At 43.1% G+C, this 18,760-nt stretch overlaps 1 protein-coding gene across 1 annotated transcript in view; it reads right to left on the bottom strand.

Moving 5' to 3' along the window:
• The window catches only part of WASHC1 (WASH complex subunit 1), a 621,626-nt gene that overhangs the window by 427,171 nt on the left and 175,695 nt on the right, over positions 1–18,760 (bottom strand). The window contains exon 2 of the mRNA XM_085652301.1: positions 16,209–16,362. Coding sequence (XP_085508427.1) covers positions 16,209–16,348 — 140 coding nt within the window. The 5' untranslated portion in view covers positions 16,349–16,362. The remainder of the gene's footprint in view (positions 1–16,208; positions 16,363–18,760) is intronic.

Here is an 18,760-nt window from a genome sequence, read left to right as displayed (position 1 = left end):
GACTCCGTCCCTGTAATTTAGAGAGCACTTAACCTAGGGAAGTATTTCACAAAACGATAACGACAGCATAAGCCAAAGGCAAGGAAATTATGGACACTCATAACATAGTGAAGCATCCTATAGCATACGATACCAAAATAAAAATAATAAAACCTTCCTTACACCAATAAACAGGTCCAATAACCGGGTTGATCATGATTCATAATAGGATGGGCTAATCCTCACCTTGAGTCTTTAAAATAATTGAAACTTTCTGTTTCAATAGCTAGGACATTTTTCATTTTATGGCAAGATCCGGAGGTGAGGATTATTCTAGTTTAAAGCTTATCCAACACCAGAGCCTCATCGGAGGAGACTGGCTTGAAATAGAAAGTCTTGTAGGTTGAATCCAAGCACCAGTCTGCTGCGTTCAGAATATCCCCCAAACGGGCTGTTAAAGCAAAGGCTTTGGAGGCATCTCTAGCAGTGTGTGCAGCAAAAAGCTTGGTATCAATACTAACCTCCTGTATGATCCACCACACCCATATAGAATTTCAGTGAGGAGACTGCTCGGAAAGGTCTCCTCAAAGCAATCAACAGTTGCTTCTCCCAGTGAAGATAAAGCTCTGCTGTCATAGTCTCATAGGCCTTGATGAATCTTACAACTCACAGCTTGGGTGCCTCAGGAAAAGCTGGATAAGAAATGAAACAGGACGCAAGAATGACAGTTCACCGAGCAACATAAAAAGTGACCCCATCCAGAGTAATGGATCTTCCCGTAATGTCTAGGGCTCTGACAGGAGATCAAGCACAAAAGAATGGCCAGTTTGGCCAACAACTGTTTCCGGGAGAGGTACCGGTTACTTGTCCATGAAGGTAAGAAGTTCAAAACTTTATAAACGTCCCAAAGGACTGAGTACCTGGGCTAAGGAGGAAAGGATAATCTAATGCTGCAGGGCAATTTTTTAACCAGAGGATGTTCCCTTACTGGTAGACCTGCAATCACAGCATAGCCTGCAGAGATCGCCCATCTAAATGCATTGACCAATCTATAAGCCATTCATCCTGAATCTAAAGAGGCCAGGAAATTTAGAATGTGGACAACATCCGGCCTCATAGGATCCAAATTCCGTTGCAGACACCAACCCATACATAGAGACCAGGCCGATCAATACCTCTTGACTGTACCATCTGCCCAAGCTCAAGAGAGGTCAGCTGCATCTCTCAATAGACCAGGGACTAGTCATTTAGATCTGCAATCCTCCATGCCATAAGCTGAAGGCTACCATTCATCACCAGGTGATGAGGATTCCCGTCATCAAAATCGATGAGGATAGTAGTGTAAACTTGCCAAAATCAAACACGAACTCAGTAGGACTTTGGCTAAACCTTATATTTCCCTCTGACATTTAGCACGTATTGTGGGCCTTTTCAGCGTCATTACAGGCCACTGCAACTCTTGAAGAGATTTAATCTACATCAGAGACTCAGATACTACCAATCCCTTCCCCTATTGGAAGAGGCAAGGGAGGAATTGCAATGGTGGATCTCCCATATGGACAAATGGAACCGGCGGGCTATCTTTGGATTCCAACCCAACCTGGGGATAGAATTGGATGCTAGTGGTTCTGGTTGGGTAGCTTGCCGTGAGGAGTTCTCCACAGGAAGAAAATGGTCATCCATCAAACAAGTCCTACACAAACTGTCTGGAATTAATGGCAGGCTCTTTTGAGATGAAGTGTTGGACCAAATGTTGTGCCCTTCTGAAGATGGACAAGGTAGCAGCAGTACGTTAAGTCAACCGTCAACCATAAGGGGGGACGAGATCAGAGCTCTGTCAGATCTAGCATGTACCCTGGGGAACTACTGTCTGACCAATCAGATATCCCTCTCGGCGGAGCATCTTGTGGGAAAATCCAACCAAGTGCCAGACTGGCATTTTCGCCATTGGCAGGATACCAGCCTCTGGAAACTTCATCTGAAGGTGTTTCAGGCCGTTCAAAGTAGGTGGGGTGCCTTACAATCGTTGCTCTGCCTTGCGACTGAACCAGTTGGAGAGGTATTGCAGCAGGAGGCCGGATCCCAATGAGGTATTGACCGTTGTCTTCCTTCATGATTGGAGCACGGACAAGGGCTACGCCACGCTTCCCTCCGTTTGCGATAAGGAAACTGTCCACTCGGCGACAGAGCACGGACTTAGTGTTGATCACCCTGATATGGAGCTCCCTCCGCTCGGGAGGCTATGGCTTCCAAGGCTTTTTCTCAGGGAGTTTGTTTAGAGGACATTCTTAATGTAGAAGATTCGTCCTCAGATTCTACTTTTAAAAGGTTTTATTTCAAACCAGTTACGCATCTGGTATGCCTAGTTGTGAACAAGATAAAAAGTAGCCCGTCTAATCTCCTGAAAAACCTCCTAGCTATTCTAATGGAAAGCTTCAATTCTATTGACTCAGAGGCAAGAATTAGCCTACCCTAGCTTGATTTGACTTCAATATACCCACCATATTGAAATTGTATTTCTGGTGGTTCTCTGTGCATGTCATGATTATGTTTGACTTTGTACTACAGAAAAGTTTTGCCCTTATGCTTCGCTAAATATTGACTATTGTGCTATGGCATGGTTTATGCTCTGGATTCCGTAGTTAGGGTTTCCATTATCTTACATCAATTAATTATCTGTCCTCTCAGAGACAGATGAGAATAAACAGGAGTAATTCCAGAGGAAGTCAGTTGTGTTCACAGAAAGAAAGAGGATAGAGCGTATGAGAGGGCTGTTGAGGACTGGCGCTGCTCTGATTGGAGGATGTGTTTTGTTTTATTCCGAAGGTTTGATGGGAAATTTAGTTTGTTGTTGTTACATACATTGAATGGCTGCTGATTAAAGCAGGGAAAGATAAGCTTGATCCTAGACTTCCAAGAAATTCTTAGGCATACAAGGGAAGCCTGCAAATGTCTAGTTTTAAAAAGTGTCAGAGATGTCGATTTCCTATAACCCGATACGTTTTCCATGTTTATTTTGACCTTAGGACAAGTGGGCCCAACCCCATGCAGCACAAACCCTTTGGCTGCCAGTTTATGATACCACATTATGGATCAGGGAAGGGCATTGTCTGCAGTAATATTTGTGTCCCTATATTAATGCTGTTCGAACTTGTATCTATGATTCATTAATTCAAAGATTCTCTTATTAGGGTGCTTCTCTAAGGAAATGTTGTAAGCTCGGACTGCACTACTGACAATGGTTCCAGTGTAAAAAAGTGTACAAGCATTTCCAAAGCTTAACAATATGATTCTCCATACAATGTCCCCACGTTTTGCTAAACTACTGTGAAATTGTAAGTACATTTCTTTAAGCATAATTTAGCAAAATGTGCTCTTGCGTTATATTTAAAATTACATTCATCATGGAAGATCAGAGCAATCAATTTCGACACAATAATGGGAAATATGAAAATAAAAAAGTATTGGCAAAGCAATTGGGTCTGATATTGGTGGTCAGCCTCTTGGTTTTGTCAATGCGTGTCTTGTTTTGATATGGTTTTAGTAAAACCTTGTAGGAGCTGCCAGGTCCTAACCATTATAAAAAACATTGGCAAAAATCAATCATATTTTTGGACTCATAAATCACACATTGCCACAGTAGTCCCTGGCAATGAACAAAACTACTTTGTGTGCAGATATGCTCCTTGTGAAACCGCAGAAGCCAGTCTATGGATGGGTAGAGAGAGAGAGAGAATTTTAATAAAAACAAAAGGTCTTGGTTAGCCCCAGTCCTAATTAGGGGTCAAAATCTTAAATAAAGTCACTAAATTGCACCCATGGTATATGTCCTTGCATTAATGCAGATTTACAGCTTTCAGAAATTCACAAGAATTTAAAGAAGTAGGCCAGGAAACTGTACTCCTGGAAAATATTTGTGAACTGCTTTTGAGCACAAACAATATCTGCAGGTGTAGATTTACGCATAAGAAATCTGTTGAGCGTTTTACAAATTCACTTTACCTCCAATCACTTTTTCCCCAACCCTGGAAGAAGTTTTACTTCTGCCATTGATAGGAATACATTTCCAACCTTTCTCAGAATTGGATTGGAACTATTGCTTAATGCTACCTTCACCCCCAGTTAGTAGAACTGTGGAAAGATTGCAAAATAAGGAAATTTCTTGAATTTAATAATTCTGCCATTGATCGGAGTAAATTTGCAATCTTTCTCAGAATTGGATTGGAACTATTGCTTAACGCTACCTTCACCCCCAGTCAGTAGATCTGTGGAAAGATGACAAAATAAGGAAATTTACTAGAATTCAAAGCCTACCATAGTATGATCACTCACATAACCAGAAAGGCAAATGTCAGAGCTTTTATATAATGAGATTACACCATAATTTGTAGCTGCACTACGTGGCACTAGAGGGACAAGTGGATTTTGTGTACAGGGCAAGTAGATTTATGAAGCAACCTGTTCCATGGACAAGTAGATCTGGAGCAAACCTTGAAATATTTAAAAATGTGATTATCTTGATAGCCACTTCGAACAACTGGCAAAAGGCGAGACATCTATGAGGTACAGCACAGGTGCAATTATACGCTTTGCAAACAGCATTCGTATAAGATCAGTGGAATACGCCAGTAGAACCTACAAAATAAAAGCAATAGTCGCTGTTTCCTATAAAGGAGAGTTGAGGGGCTTTAGGAAGGCCTATGGTCTTCAAAAGGTAGAGATTAGATTCTTGCACCATCTTCTACATCTTGGCCTCGGTACAAGGGAGAACTGGGCTCCATTGCACTGAATCTCAGATCTCAATCAAGCCAATTTTGCACTGAGCTAGGGCATAAAAGCACTTATGGACATGCTTGATATCAAAGGCTCTGCAAAACTGTGCATCCTGGACCACATAGCCACTACCTTAAGCGACAATGGATGCTCAAAGTAATGAGAGCACACAGGCTCAATGACCGGTACAGGACTGAAGATCATCAAAAAAAAAGTGTAAACAGGACTGCATCATGGCCATCAGGTCCAGCAAAGGAGGCCGCCTTCTAAAGCTGTACTTGGGCGTCAAATCTCTTATGAGCCATATTTTAATTGCTTCTTTCCCACAGAAAAAGGAGACAAAATGGGCTATACTAAAAGATGAACTAACAACAAAACCAGCACCGACTCCTGTACTTGCAAAATAGGAGGACGAGACGGTGTTACGCTTTACGCTTCTTTGCACCCACACTCTGCAGGAAAGGAGCCAGATACATTGTCCTCTCTTGCATAAGCAGATGTAGGGAGGCAATGTCATTCGGCCTCCAGTCAGACTCGGAAGTACTTTACATTCTGGTTGCTCTGTACATTTGAGCTTGAAAAGCCACCAGATCTGCCTGACATTTCTTGTAATTCCTGTACATCTTTGTTTTTTGAGAATCTTATTCCTTTCAAATGACTTAAGAATTAACTCGCTTTTTAGGTCGAGGGACCGTCCGGTCTGCCAAAGGCAGAACCGGAAGTCCGGAGATTTAATGATTCTTAGAGTGGCTATTTAGCCCGCCTCTCTTTTTGCTTCTCCTCCATTGGCTGGCTTCCTAAACGGAGGCCAGCCATTGGAGGAGAGAGCCGTTCCTCCAAATAGGCTCCGTCTTTTTCAGATTCGGGGGCGTGTTCCGTGCTGTTCTTTCCACTTTTTAGCCACGCCCTTTTTAGAACAGCAGGAACACGCCCTCGAAGCTGAAAAAGTGTGGAAGCTTCCCGTGTTTTGTCTCCTTTTTTCGACCTCACTCTAACTGCCAACCCGCAGCCTCCCGGACCCATTCAGGGAGAACACGAGCTTCGGACACCCCGCACCGCTCTATTTCATCGCTGCTGCGTTCTGTTAATACTATCGTATGTTTTAATTTAAGTCCGTTTTGGATTGGAGACTGTTGTGATCTTCCAGGGAGCTGATTCTAATTTCGGCATTGGTGATTCTCATTGTAAGGTCTTTTAGGTCCTTTCGTATCGCTGCCACCTCTACTTGTAACAGATCCACATTCGCTTTTGTGCTTTGGGTGATGTCATGCACTGAGTTCAGTTTCTTGTGTATAATATCCAATATCGAAGCACTGTCACGCTTGTCTTTAATGTGAGATTAAGGAAGAGGGGGAACATGTTTTGCTCTCTTTAGATTACCTTTAGAATCATTATCTATATGGTCTCAATGATGTTTAATCTCTCTAGATTCTGTCATGGTTGAAAGGAACGGGTAGTGAAGATAAAGCAGAAATCAATTGCGGTAGACATGCATAACAGGAATACCTCTCCGACTGTTACTTGGGGAGTAATACTGTACGAAGGACAATGTATATGCAAATAGTAGGTAGAGATTAAGACACCCCTGGGGTGCTTCGTATGGCAGCACTATACAAGGACGATGTCGAAAGGTCCGGTAGGCATGTGGATCACAAGATGTAATGAGCACAAGTAGTGAGCACTAGAGAGTATTACTTGTGAAAGTAGAGATTATTGTTTGCCACGTTGACATCCATGAATACACTCTAAAGTGGCATCCTTCTCTATTAAAACTGTAGTAGGGCTTGTGGCCCCATATCAGGAAAACGGGAATCTGGAGGGGTTTTCACCTGCACAACGAGATGCGAACCACCGTGCGTGCAACTACCCCCCAAGTGTTGCATTTGTGACCGTTGTGTACGCTTTGTTGCTGAGATGAAATCTCAGAGATCTTACCGCTGAGATGACATGCCGGCAGAGTAGAGGTAAGTAAATGGCAGCAGGTCAATCAGCGGTCTCCTCCTTGTCATTGGGCATGCACTGGGAGGAGACGTCGCTGCAGCCAGAAATGGTTAAGAGAGCGGTGCCACCATGATGGGTGTGGCGGTGACTGTGATCGCTCCAATAATACTCAGTTGGCAAATCTTAGGGGGTGACCAGGGATCAGTGAGCTCTCATTCCGGTGTGGCAAACATTCCCCAACCACTGAGCTACAGGAGATGGGCGGAGTCAGATTTAGGAGGCTCTCAGCAGGAGATTTTAGACAGGCTCGCCAGAGCACTGAAAGAAGCTGCTATGTCTCTCGGCTTAAAGCCTCGTCACCCGTATTCATAACATCCTTAAAGATATCTTTCTTAGTACAAAGTCTTGATCATTTTTAACATGTATGGCAACACATATTTCAGGTGAAGCCCGGCTTCTTTAGAGCAATAGTGCTTTATTTGATCATCAAACCAGATAATAAGTGATAAAACTGAAATAAAAAACAAAATATAATTGATGAGTTGAACCATCATAGTTTAAAATCTTGCTTGTTTGTTACAGCTGAAATGTAGTCATCGTGTTTAATGGGTGAGCCTATGGGATGGCTCAGGCGTGTGAAGCGACCTCGGTCATAAGGTAGAGTCCCAGCAGGGCCGACGCAGATCTTCATTCTCCCGAAGTCGTTAGTTGAGCTCCATTACATTGGTGTACTAGGTGACGCCTTTTATGTACAGCGCTTAGGAGTTGCAGTCTCTGGTCATAGGAGCTATGGTAATCCCGCACAATGTATTGTATTGGTTACCTTGAAGTCGTTTGTGTCTTGTGCGCGCTTTTCGTTGGGAGCTTGTGGAACTGTGGCCCTCTGTCCCCGGCTGACACATAAATAACTTTAAACTGAAGAGGTCTTGAATGAAGAAGCGCTGTTCTCTGCGAACACTTCAAGAATGTTCTTTGGCGCTATACATGCAGATACGTGAACTCAGATGACGTGCTCTACAATACTGATTAAGTCGTCAACAACTACGTTAAAAATCCTTATGGCCATCTAAGTCCACGCTGCAGGTCCCGTTTATATTTATCTTCACCTTAGATAATTTGTGTTTTCCATAACTCTCTCTACCTCACTACTCCACTCTATCTCACTACCTCACTATCTCACAACTTCTCTCTCTCAAAACATCACTACCTCACTCTCTAGCTCACAACCTCACAACTTCACTCTCTCTCACTCACTACCTCAATCACTCTCTATCTCACTACCTCACTCTTTCTATCTCACTAACTCACTTTCACTCTCATTCACTACCTCTCTCTCTATCTCACTACATCACAACATCACTCTATGCTTGTATATCACTACCTCACAACATCCCTCTCCCTCACTACCTCACTCTCACTACCTCACTCTCTATCTACCTCACTCTCTATCTACCTCACTCTCTATCTCACTACCTCACTCTCTATCTACCTCACTCTCTCTCACTACCTCACTCTCTTTTTCAATACCTCACTCTCTCTCTCTCTATCTCACTACCTCACTCTCTCTCTGCTAATGCAATAGGTATCACATATGCAAAAAAAAAGCTAATGCCAATAGAAATGACAATGCCATTTATTTAGGGATACAAAAATGATAAACAAATAATGAGCAATACCAATAGCTCTACCTATAATATTGCCGAGACCATTGCATTGTAAATGCTTGTTTATATATTGATAAGTTATTTCAACTTTTATATTCATTTTTATAACGTGTATGGCCTCTAATATCTGAAACAAAAGATAAGATCTGAAATCTTCACATACAAAACCCAAACCCAATAAATAAATGCATCCAAGTTACACTGTATTCTCTACTCAAATGGCTTAGAAATTGTTACTGTCTGTGGGGCAATAGGCGTTGCCATGAGCAACAAGCACCGGCAATGCCAACAGTTCTGGCTTTAAAGGAGGGTTGTACGGTAATGTGAAGCATTACAAGTAAATAGCAAGGAATGGATATGTATTTGTGTGGAAGCACAGAACTGAAGAATAATATTGGTATGTGTTAAAAGGTCAGGTGGCAGATGCACTGTCAAGCCACAGACCCAAAAATCCATGTTAGTAATGAGTGGCCTCCTCCCATTTGTGTTGCTGCCACAGAAAGACAGCATAAAAAAACCAAGTTAGCTAAGACACTTGAATAGCATTCCAATGTCATATGTGTACCCCTGATAGTTCAACCTTTAGGAAGCTGGATAAAATAAACTAAATAATCACAGCAGCATGGGAGCCAAGCATTTTTTGGTAAAAGCACACAACCTCTGTCCAATCAAAATGTACTCCTGGCTCCCAAAATGTGGATGGAGCCAAAGATCTTCCCTAGTAATGCTCACATAATTGTCTGGCGACAGCTGCGCTGTCATGCCAGACCGTACAAATGGGTATTCCTTGTGGAATAAAGGTAGTGGCCAAAGCAGTCAGCTGAAAAACACCTCCACATTTTAGAAAACACACACCAGAGAATGACAAACAACAGTACATCAAGCCAGGAGGCCAGGGCATTGAGACAGATTGTAAAGCTCCATTTGTCTATGTATTGATTATTTGACAAACTAAGGACTGAGGTGAACCAAAGAAGTGGGGAAAGGAACTGAGCAACACAGATTTGAGGACAAACACTCTTCATGACATTTAATACAGTATCACCCTCTTGCTGTCAGTTCTCTTAGCAAGAGATTCGACTACATGCTTGCAACAACGAGAATAATCCAAAAATTAGCACTATTAAAATAGCACTAATAATATTGAATATTCTGGGCCGAAAACACGTGTAAAAAGCTCCTAAACTCATATGTGAGGATGCTGTATTTAGCCTAGCAGAAATGCCTAGAGCTGCCTATTAGCAAAGACAGTCAGATCCTCTAGCCTAAACTCTGGATCCTTCTCATCCACCTCAAAACTATGCTCACTAAATATGTTATTTAAAGCCATTTGGCCATTACTTTTCGCGAATAGGACATCCTCCACGATCACGGTCCAGCCCACGCATCAAAAAGTCAACACCCACAGAATGTTCACTAGCACTACAGAAGAACCTGGTTGCAACTGTACACAGGTGGAATCCGCCCCACATGAACCAAGGCTGACAATCTGCTGATTATATCATTGTGAAGGAAAGATTCCTAAAGGCCACCCATAGTGGATGGCTGCCAGTTTCAACAAGCATTGGCATAGCTTGGAGCTATACCAACTCCAGTTCAGAAGGTCAGGAATTTAGGTGTCATCTTTGATGAGAAATTAAATTTTGTTAATCACGCTAATCAAACAGCTTCCTCAGCATTTTACAAACTTAAACTCCTAAGAAAAATAATTCCATTTCTTCCAGAAAGTGCTAGGAAAACTGTAGTGAGTTGATTGATATTGTCATCTCTTGATTACTGCAACGGTCTATTGGCAAATGCTCAAGGTCGGGTGGTCGCCAAGCTACAACTGGTCCAGAATGCGGCTGATCGATTGCTATCAGGAACCCCCAAATTTAAACCAATTACGCAAGTAATCAGGAATTATCATTGGTTGACGGTCAAAAACCGGATCAGATTTAAAACCCTGTGTCACACTTTTAATGCCCTCCATCAGTTAGGGCCGGAGTTTCTTAAACAGAAGCTCACTCTCTATTGCCCTACCCGACAACTAAGATCCAAAAATCTACACCAACTAGTGGTGCCACGGACCAAGACTGTCACCTGGGGAGATAGATGTTTCACTAACACCGCAGCCAGACTTTGGAACACTCTTCCATTGGTGATTAGATCTACACCCACACTGCTCCAATTCAGGAAATTGTTGAAAACCTGGCTCTTTGACCAGTAGCTGTTCTCTGTTACCTCATTATTTTAATTCGCTTCCGTCATCAAGGAGGCATTAGCTGAGTCATAGCGCCAAGACGCCTACGGGCAGACGTTGCGCTTTATAAATCTTAAAAATAAATAAATAAATAAATAAATAGCCAATAGGTCTCGCCTTTGGGACCTTATAAGTGTTTAGCCATGCAACAGTTGCATAACTAAATACTTATAAGGTCCCAAAAGCGAGACCTAGTGGCTATGCCAAGCGGCCGTGCGGCCGCGAAAGTGAAAGTAAATCGCGGTAAAGCACGGCGCGCGTGCCCGCGCACATGCACTGTAGCTCTAGGCTGGCCTGGTAGCACTTTTTGGAGCCCTCTCAATAAGTCTCGCCAGACCAGCGCATGCGCTGGGTCAGGCGAGACCTAAAAAGGGGACACTAAGAGCCATACTAAAAATAAACACTCTTGTGGAGTGTAGCCCCAGTGGACATAGCGTCAGCTCATGGGTATTCTACTCTCAAGGAGAGGGCCCATACCATCAGACCCATCTGCTGACATCTCCCACAGCATTCCTAGCTCTCATCTCGAATCAGGGAATCCTGTTTCCATCATCCAGGATGGCCCTGGGCATAGGAGCCATGGTCGATATCTCCGCTAGAAATGTGCTTTATCTCACAGGCAAGGCTGGGCTAATTTCCATGCAGCCAAAGATGAATGCCTATGTTCCAGGGCAGGCATCAATGGAGGGTGGGACACAGTAGCCCCCAGGTTAGATCTTTGGGCAGGAGGAAGACTACCTGAGGACCTAGTGTGGGAGATGCTTAAATTCAGGATAGGGTTTTCCAAAAGGACTCAGAGAATTTGATCCAGAGTGGCTCTTCAATGTTAGATGGTCCTGTGACATTATAACAATTCTCACATACATTCCAAATACAGCCCACTTGGGAAGAGGGAGACTAAGGTGACCACAGACCTCATTGTAGAAGGAAGCCAACCTTCCCTGGGAACATCTGCCTGCAGTAGCACTGTATAGTGGAATCCAAATACAGAGAGGATATCAAGAGTATCTCTTTCCATTCCTGGGCATCGGAAAGAAAAGGTGCGCATCTGCACTACTTTCCTATAGGCTTAGAGCCGTCCTCATGCAGCAGATTCATAAGTCTGACTGGTGCCTGAGGAGGACAGGACCACTATCTGACTGACATAATACCTCTTTTAGTCAGGAGACCACGATTTCCAACATGTGCATGCTGCCATAAAAATAAATCGTGACAGCATCAAGTGCAGATCATAACAGCATTCCGATTTCCTATTGTTCACCAAGGTGAGCTATAAGGATTCCTTTATCCATTTTTGCCAAGCCGAAAAATGCCATTCAACCATGAAGGGCTGCTTAGATGCAAGTGGCAGCTACACTGTTCCTTTCACATTGAGCATTATTTGAGGGTTGCCACCTTTAGAGACTGTTGCGATAAATTACCTTTTTTTTGGATTCTTTAAATGTTTGAATCCCTCCTGCATGCTTCCTTTTCAGATTGTTGCAACACTGTGATTTCACTCACTCCTGTGCTCTGACCACATGGCTAACAAATCTTACCAGCTAGGTCCCAGGGTGCTTCACCATCACACTAGTAGCCACTAATAAGAATTTCCTGACAGGGCTTTGGCACTTAGGCATCATAGCCTTTGTTCAGCTCCAAGGACACTTTATCCTGAGCCAAAAGTGACAGTACTCACTTAATAATCAGCATCACTCTTGAGGTAGGTCTGAGTATAATGTAGCCCACGATGATTATGTACAGGATTAGTCCTTGTCTGTATGCAATACCTCATGTGTTCATGGGTTAGTGAATTAAACAGGGTTTGCTCACAGCAGATAGTTCATGTTGCCTATCTACAGTTCCACTGTGTTCTCAGCTCTGCGACCAGATCTGCCCTGCCTGTGCTATCGCTACTGCTCTGTACTGCCGGACGATAGGGAAGTGAGGCACCCAAACACCCCACATGCACATCTAACACCAGGGCAGGGACTGCTAAACAAACACATTCCTGGATTCGATTATTGTCATCCCTATTTCTTTTAAGGCCACCATCCACCACAGACACCATTGCTGTGTCTGTTATCAATGATGAGAAGGAAAGGCTGTTATCTGCTTTCCTGCAACAGCCCAACATCGGACTGCAACTCTATTGTATACTGAAGTTTCTGGCACAGAGATGCAATTATTATGCCAATGATCCATCAGGTTTTCATACAGATTAAACCAATTTTTCCAACTAAGTCATCAACCTTCTTTTGAGTACTACAAGAAAACAAAGGAATACAAGAGCTTTATTCTGTTTACATAGCTGACCCTGGTGTCAAATTTATTTCTGGTACTATCCAAGCAAATCGGACTCTCAGCATATAAGCAGAGAATGAGATGCTGGGACTTCTCTTTGGGCTGAGTGGCCTGTCGACTGGTAGCTTTAGTGGAGGAGGGCTTTTTGGATTCCCACTACCTATGACCTTTCGACACAGCATGAAGCACTGCATGACTTCTTGTACTAACACCACAGTGATTAGAGATGCATGTAGCATTTTTAGAATATTCGTCATTTGTTTTTACTACCGTGTAGATGAAGGTGGTTATAAGGAGATATAATTTGCCCCCAATTAATACCACGATGACACAAGCAGATTGCTACAATACACAGTCACTTTCTCATTCAATCAAAAGCATGATTGTCATGTATATGTAGTTCTACTGTATAAGGTCCATTATACACATCTGCACATAGAATTTTTTCAATATGTTTTTTCTAGATTGGCATGCGTCACTTCAAGTGGATTAATTTTGTTATTCGATATCATAAAATGTCGACCATTGAGTCTACCGGAATAAATAGGATTTGGTTGATCATGTAATTAACATGTGTTTATACATTTTAGATCGTATAACAAAATATTTCACTATAGTGGCGCAGCCCCTGCCCAAGTTGCCTTTTGGGACTTGGCCACTCTGGTCTGTCGACTGGTAGCGGCATGGACTAGCAGGTTATATGGTAAGACAGCAGGGAGGCAGAGCCACGGGAAGTAGTTTTGGGCAGGTCAGGTCGTCCTTGATTGCCAATGCAGCAGGCATTTCTCTCTTGCGTTCTCTTTTCAGATGAACAAGCACAAGTCACTCGAAACTGAATGAGTTGGCTAGTGGCAAATGGAGTATCATCTAATCCTAACAATACGCTGCAGGCAGCAAGACACCAGAGAGCAGCATACATCAGTCTATATGGTGCAAGTTATGGAAATCTGCAGCATGGGATGCAAGGAGGAATTGAAAGGGTTCAATTAGGGAAGGGGGAGGGTCTGTGGCTTGAAAAGTAAATGTCTTTCTCCATGAGCGCCACTTGCCTTTCAGAGTCTGCTTTGACCCCCCCCCCCCATCCCCCTAAGGATGTGTTGCCCCGAATGACTGCTTCACAACTTCCTTGCCGATACTTAAGACCACTCATGCAGCACAAGACCACCAACTTCACCGACAGTTCTACTTTACTTTATTTTTGTGACAGGCCTGCCCTGCGGAACTCGCAGTCAGCCATGACACAGTGCTATTGGTTATAACAGTTAAGCATTATTAAAAACATTTTGGGGAGAGAAAATAAAAACAGGTTTTTGCCAATAGGGAACAGTTTTGGCAAAAAACAATAAAACATGAAAATGGCTGCCCATAGTGTGAAGATATAAATGGATCAACAAGCATGCACAAACTCACATCATAGCACAGCAGCAGGTTTTATTTGTGTTTTAATTTGTGACCGAACTCAGCATGAAGACATATAAGCATGTATGTGTCCCCATGCATGTGTCCCCATGCAGAGGAGGCCCTTTTCCTTGCAACCTGGTAGCAGCATTTGCTGCTGGCCAAAAAAACCTGAAATAAAAACAATGAAGAGGAAAGCAAAAGTAACAGTGGAGAAGAGGGGGGGGGATCAACTAAACACCGTCAAGAAGTAGTGAGTAACATGGGGCAGGAACTGAGAGAAGGATGTTTGGGAAAATAAATACAGGAATAAAGTCGAGCAGAATTGTGAGGGGCAGGGAAGCAACAGACGAGCTGGGAGGTAGTGTGGTGGGGGATAACAAGGAGAGCACAGGGGGGCAGAGGTGGAAGCAGCACACAGGGAGAAAGAAAGAAAACACATGCACCGTGTCACAGGTTTGCGACTTTAACCAGCGTACGGATACAATTCATCCAACCAGAAACTATGCTCAAGGGGAGGGACAACCATACAAGAAGAATTAGAAGCAAGCAAATGAGCTTGACAAGAAAGCCAACCAAAGCATTGGACTGACCCAAAGTCCACTCTAAGTACTGGTATTGTAAAATAGCCCTTTTGAACAGTAAAGTTAAAGCGGCCTGAAGGAGAAACCAAAAAGTACTCAAACTTCTACATTTGAGTAAGTCTGTAAACCTACTCAATCTTTAAACGATGTTAACGCCCTTTTGCAATCACTCCTGTCTTCCAGTCCCATCGATCACCACAGGAACCCCTCAGATTATAATAATAATGGTAGCCCCCCCATTTTATTTTATTTAGAAATCTGTTTGAGTTTGCAGTTAGAATCACACAATACATCACAGTTTATCAGAGAGCATGGTTACATCAATCACATGGCCAAGTCTCGGTGCACAACGTATGCAATCTGGATGCGTTACACTAAATAAGTGGTATGCAGCATTGTCCAAAGTTACAACCTGTGAGGCCATGAGGAAATTTATCACCATGCGCGATGCTGCGACCTCAGTCCTTGTGGAGAGCATCAGATCACCGTCTCTGTCGTCAAATGCGTGCTATTCCAGGTGCATCCCCGAACAGATATACAAACAGTGTTAAACTCCCCATTCTGTAACTGGGTAGCTGTCCCTTCTACAGCATAGCAACTAAAACAACTTCCAACAGCAGCTCGCAATTTCTAGTCCAGAGGCCCCTCGCCTTTGACCCCTCTCCCGTAGGGTTCCATCCTCCCCGACCCCCACCACCAGGATTGTTTCATGTACTAATATCCGAGCCGCGGCGTGCACTGTCATCGCTGTCAAGGCAGTCATACCCAGCAGCGCGACGCCTCGACTGGGCAAACAGCACCCCATCGTCTAGTGTAGCTCCTGCAGCGCACCACTGTCCCCCCCCTAGGGCCGCCCCCTCCGATATAATGGTAGCCCCCCCATAAGCCTTGCCGGACCTTTATATGAGAGCACTGCACTGCACTCTTCTTTTTAATAAACTCTCTACCTTCATTTTTCCCAATCACTTTAATTGGACCTGCTCTTCTTGTATGAATGCAAGTCGTAAAGGCCAAAATGCAAACTTCCATTATTGCTCTTCATTTGGCTGTTATCTCATCAGCCCTCTTGACACACACTGTCATCAGATCACTTTCTATACATTGGAGATCCAGGTCATCCACTTTTACAAGGGCATGTGCAAATCTGTCAAGCTTCCCATGAAGGCCTGCAAACCTTAGAAGGACCGTCTGTCCTCTCATAAGAACACAGACTCTTCTGCTGGTTCCATCATTCTGAAAAAGGAGTGCGTCATGAGGGGTAGGCCAACTGTACTGCAAAGGCTGGCTATGATAATCAAACACATACTCTCAATTCTATCAAATAAATGTCATTTAGGCTTTTACCTGGTAAAGATGTCACCAGAAACTTTCTGCAAGTACTGAAGGGCATCGGCAATCTGTTGAATTGCCTCCTCCCTGCGTAGGTCTGGTTGGATCAGAGGGATGGAGTACGCTTGCCCATCAAAGAAGTGCCTTTGAGGCATTGTGCTGCAGGGACCTGTTGGGAGACAGAAAGCAAAGAGGTGACCAAGAGTTGCTGCATCATCTAAATACCAATGCACGCACCAAGTATGTATACCCAAGGTGTATGATCTATATTAACATTTTGCTTGAAGATGCTACACGTATGCAGGTGGGAATATGAGACTGTTGCCTCAACATCTTCAAATTAGTATGCTTTTGTATTTCCAGTTCATCAATGATGGTAGTGAAGGGCCAACGTGGCATTGCAGGAGATTATCATAATAACGGAAGACAAACATAGAAAATTCAGACAAGCAAAAAGGGAAACAGATATACAAATATCAGCTAGAACAAAATATTTTTGAGCATTCAGATATGCTACATAAATATGCAATACATACTGAAAGTCAAGAAAGTAATAAGCAAAAATGAACTGGTAAAGGTTTAACCAGATATCGAGGGGCAACACACGCCTCATTAGACACTACAAAAGTGGCTACAAAATGAGTCCAGTAAATGCACTATCAAGGAGTACCTTAGTTTGTATGTACCTGAAGAGTGAGCATCCTATTTTGCAAACCCGTTATCTCATAGGGAGAGACCTTTACTAATTTGATTAGGGTTGGCACAGTGGTGCGGCTTCTGAATTTCCCGGGTACTGGTGGCTCCTTGGGATCACCAGCTTCAGTTTGTTCCCTTGATGGATTATCGGACCGGTCTATAATGCACTTTATGTTTTTGGTCAATTTAAAAAAATATATATATATATTCTTTTTTTTTTTAATGGTCATGATGTCCGTTATAGTGTTTGTGCATTTTTAAAGCAGAAGTAAGATGCAGAAAGTCGATGGATGGCTTATGCTCATTTTGTGTGGTTGAGGGCATGAAGAAGAAGTCTGTTTAGGCGTATCTGAAGAAAATTCTTTTTTTCCGTCGTCCTTAAGCTGATCTATATTTTTATAAATGAATCTTGTGATGTTTTTATTTGTGGATCTTTCATGGACGTTTTCTGTGCCAAATAAAGAAATTTGAATGTAAACACAGAAAACAATGCAATTTCAATTTTGTGCACTTACACTGCCTCAAGGATAACTATGGTAATCTTTGAGCACGATCTTGAGAAATGTTTTGGAAAACATCAGGCAAAAAAGTCAATACCTTGAACAAAGTAAATAGAGTCAATAATAAAACTGGTTCACTTGAACTGTATGGTACGCATGATTAGCACCATCTCAAGGTTGGTTGGTTGCATTGAGTTTTTAGATCTAGCCTGACAGCACAGCTGTGCCCAAACCTTATGTGATCAACAGAAAAAGGGCTTTAAGAAGCACTCATAAGAAGCAGGATTTGGCCCTGCCTACATGTTGATCTTACTGCTTACAGGATCATTGGCTGATGTGTGCTTCCATTGGAAAAGGTGCTTCTATTACAAAGCGTACGCTCAGTAGGGTAGGCTTGAGTTGGTTATGGTGACAAGTCAATGATAAAAAAGGATAGATTCCTTGGAAAAAGTTATGTCAAATGTCATAGGTCTGATGGGTTTATTCAAAAAAGTTATGATAAAGGCAATATGCTTGAACTCCTTCATGTGAAAAGCATGTATTAAACCAATAAACAGAGTTAAAGCCTGTGACGGGTGAACGTGTCCTTTGCAAATACACATTATCTTCTAAGTGTTGGGTCTCTGGCTTTGAAATAACAGATGTTTATTGTTAACCAACCCAATGGTACTAATTTTATTGACCTTGGAATCTCAAACTCCGATTCCCTAGATCCACTCCACATTATCCCCACTGAACCTCGCTCCAACCAGGCAATCTCCTCCTGCTTAAAGGGTCCAGTGGCCTTGGGTCAGGCAGAAGCTGGTGCTCCAGTCTCGTGTTCTTTATTCTCCTGTGTGATGTTCCCTAACCCAGCATGGGAGACTGGGGTATATTTTACCCAACATCTTGGCTCCGAACGTGCCATACACAATTTTACCTATATTTAACCTGGATTCTATTCTTAATTATCATTTGTTACTTTTTCAACATACTTCCATTATAATTTCTTTACCCACTCACTCATGAGCTGGCCCTCCAATATCACTACCTTTTGCTTTTTGTGATTTATTCTGTATATTGATGTACACATTTTCTGCAGCCTAGAAAAAGTTCAACGGACGAAACATGTGTCGGCTGCTTCTGTTTTTTTACGTTCCCATGTGTTAAACCTGGCACCATTGGCATGGGTCCCCACTGCATTTTTAGGTCTCGCCTGACCCCGCGCATGCGCTGGTCTGGCGAGACTTTTTGTGAGGGCTCAAAAAATGTTACCATGGCCAGCCTAGAGCTACAGTGCATGTGCGCGGGCTCGCGCTTAGGAGCAGAGGCTGGCAAACCTCGTCATGCTCATTAAGCACCCGCGATCACCTTCACTTTCGCCCGCAACCA

Source organism: Triturus cristatus, chromosome 4_1, assembly GCF_964204655.1.
Source record: "Triturus cristatus chromosome 4_1, aTriCri1.1, whole genome shotgun sequence".
Taxonomy (NCBI): domain Eukaryota; kingdom Metazoa; phylum Chordata; class Amphibia; order Caudata; family Salamandridae; genus Triturus; species Triturus cristatus.
This window is presented reverse-complemented; position numbering and strand designations above follow the sequence as displayed.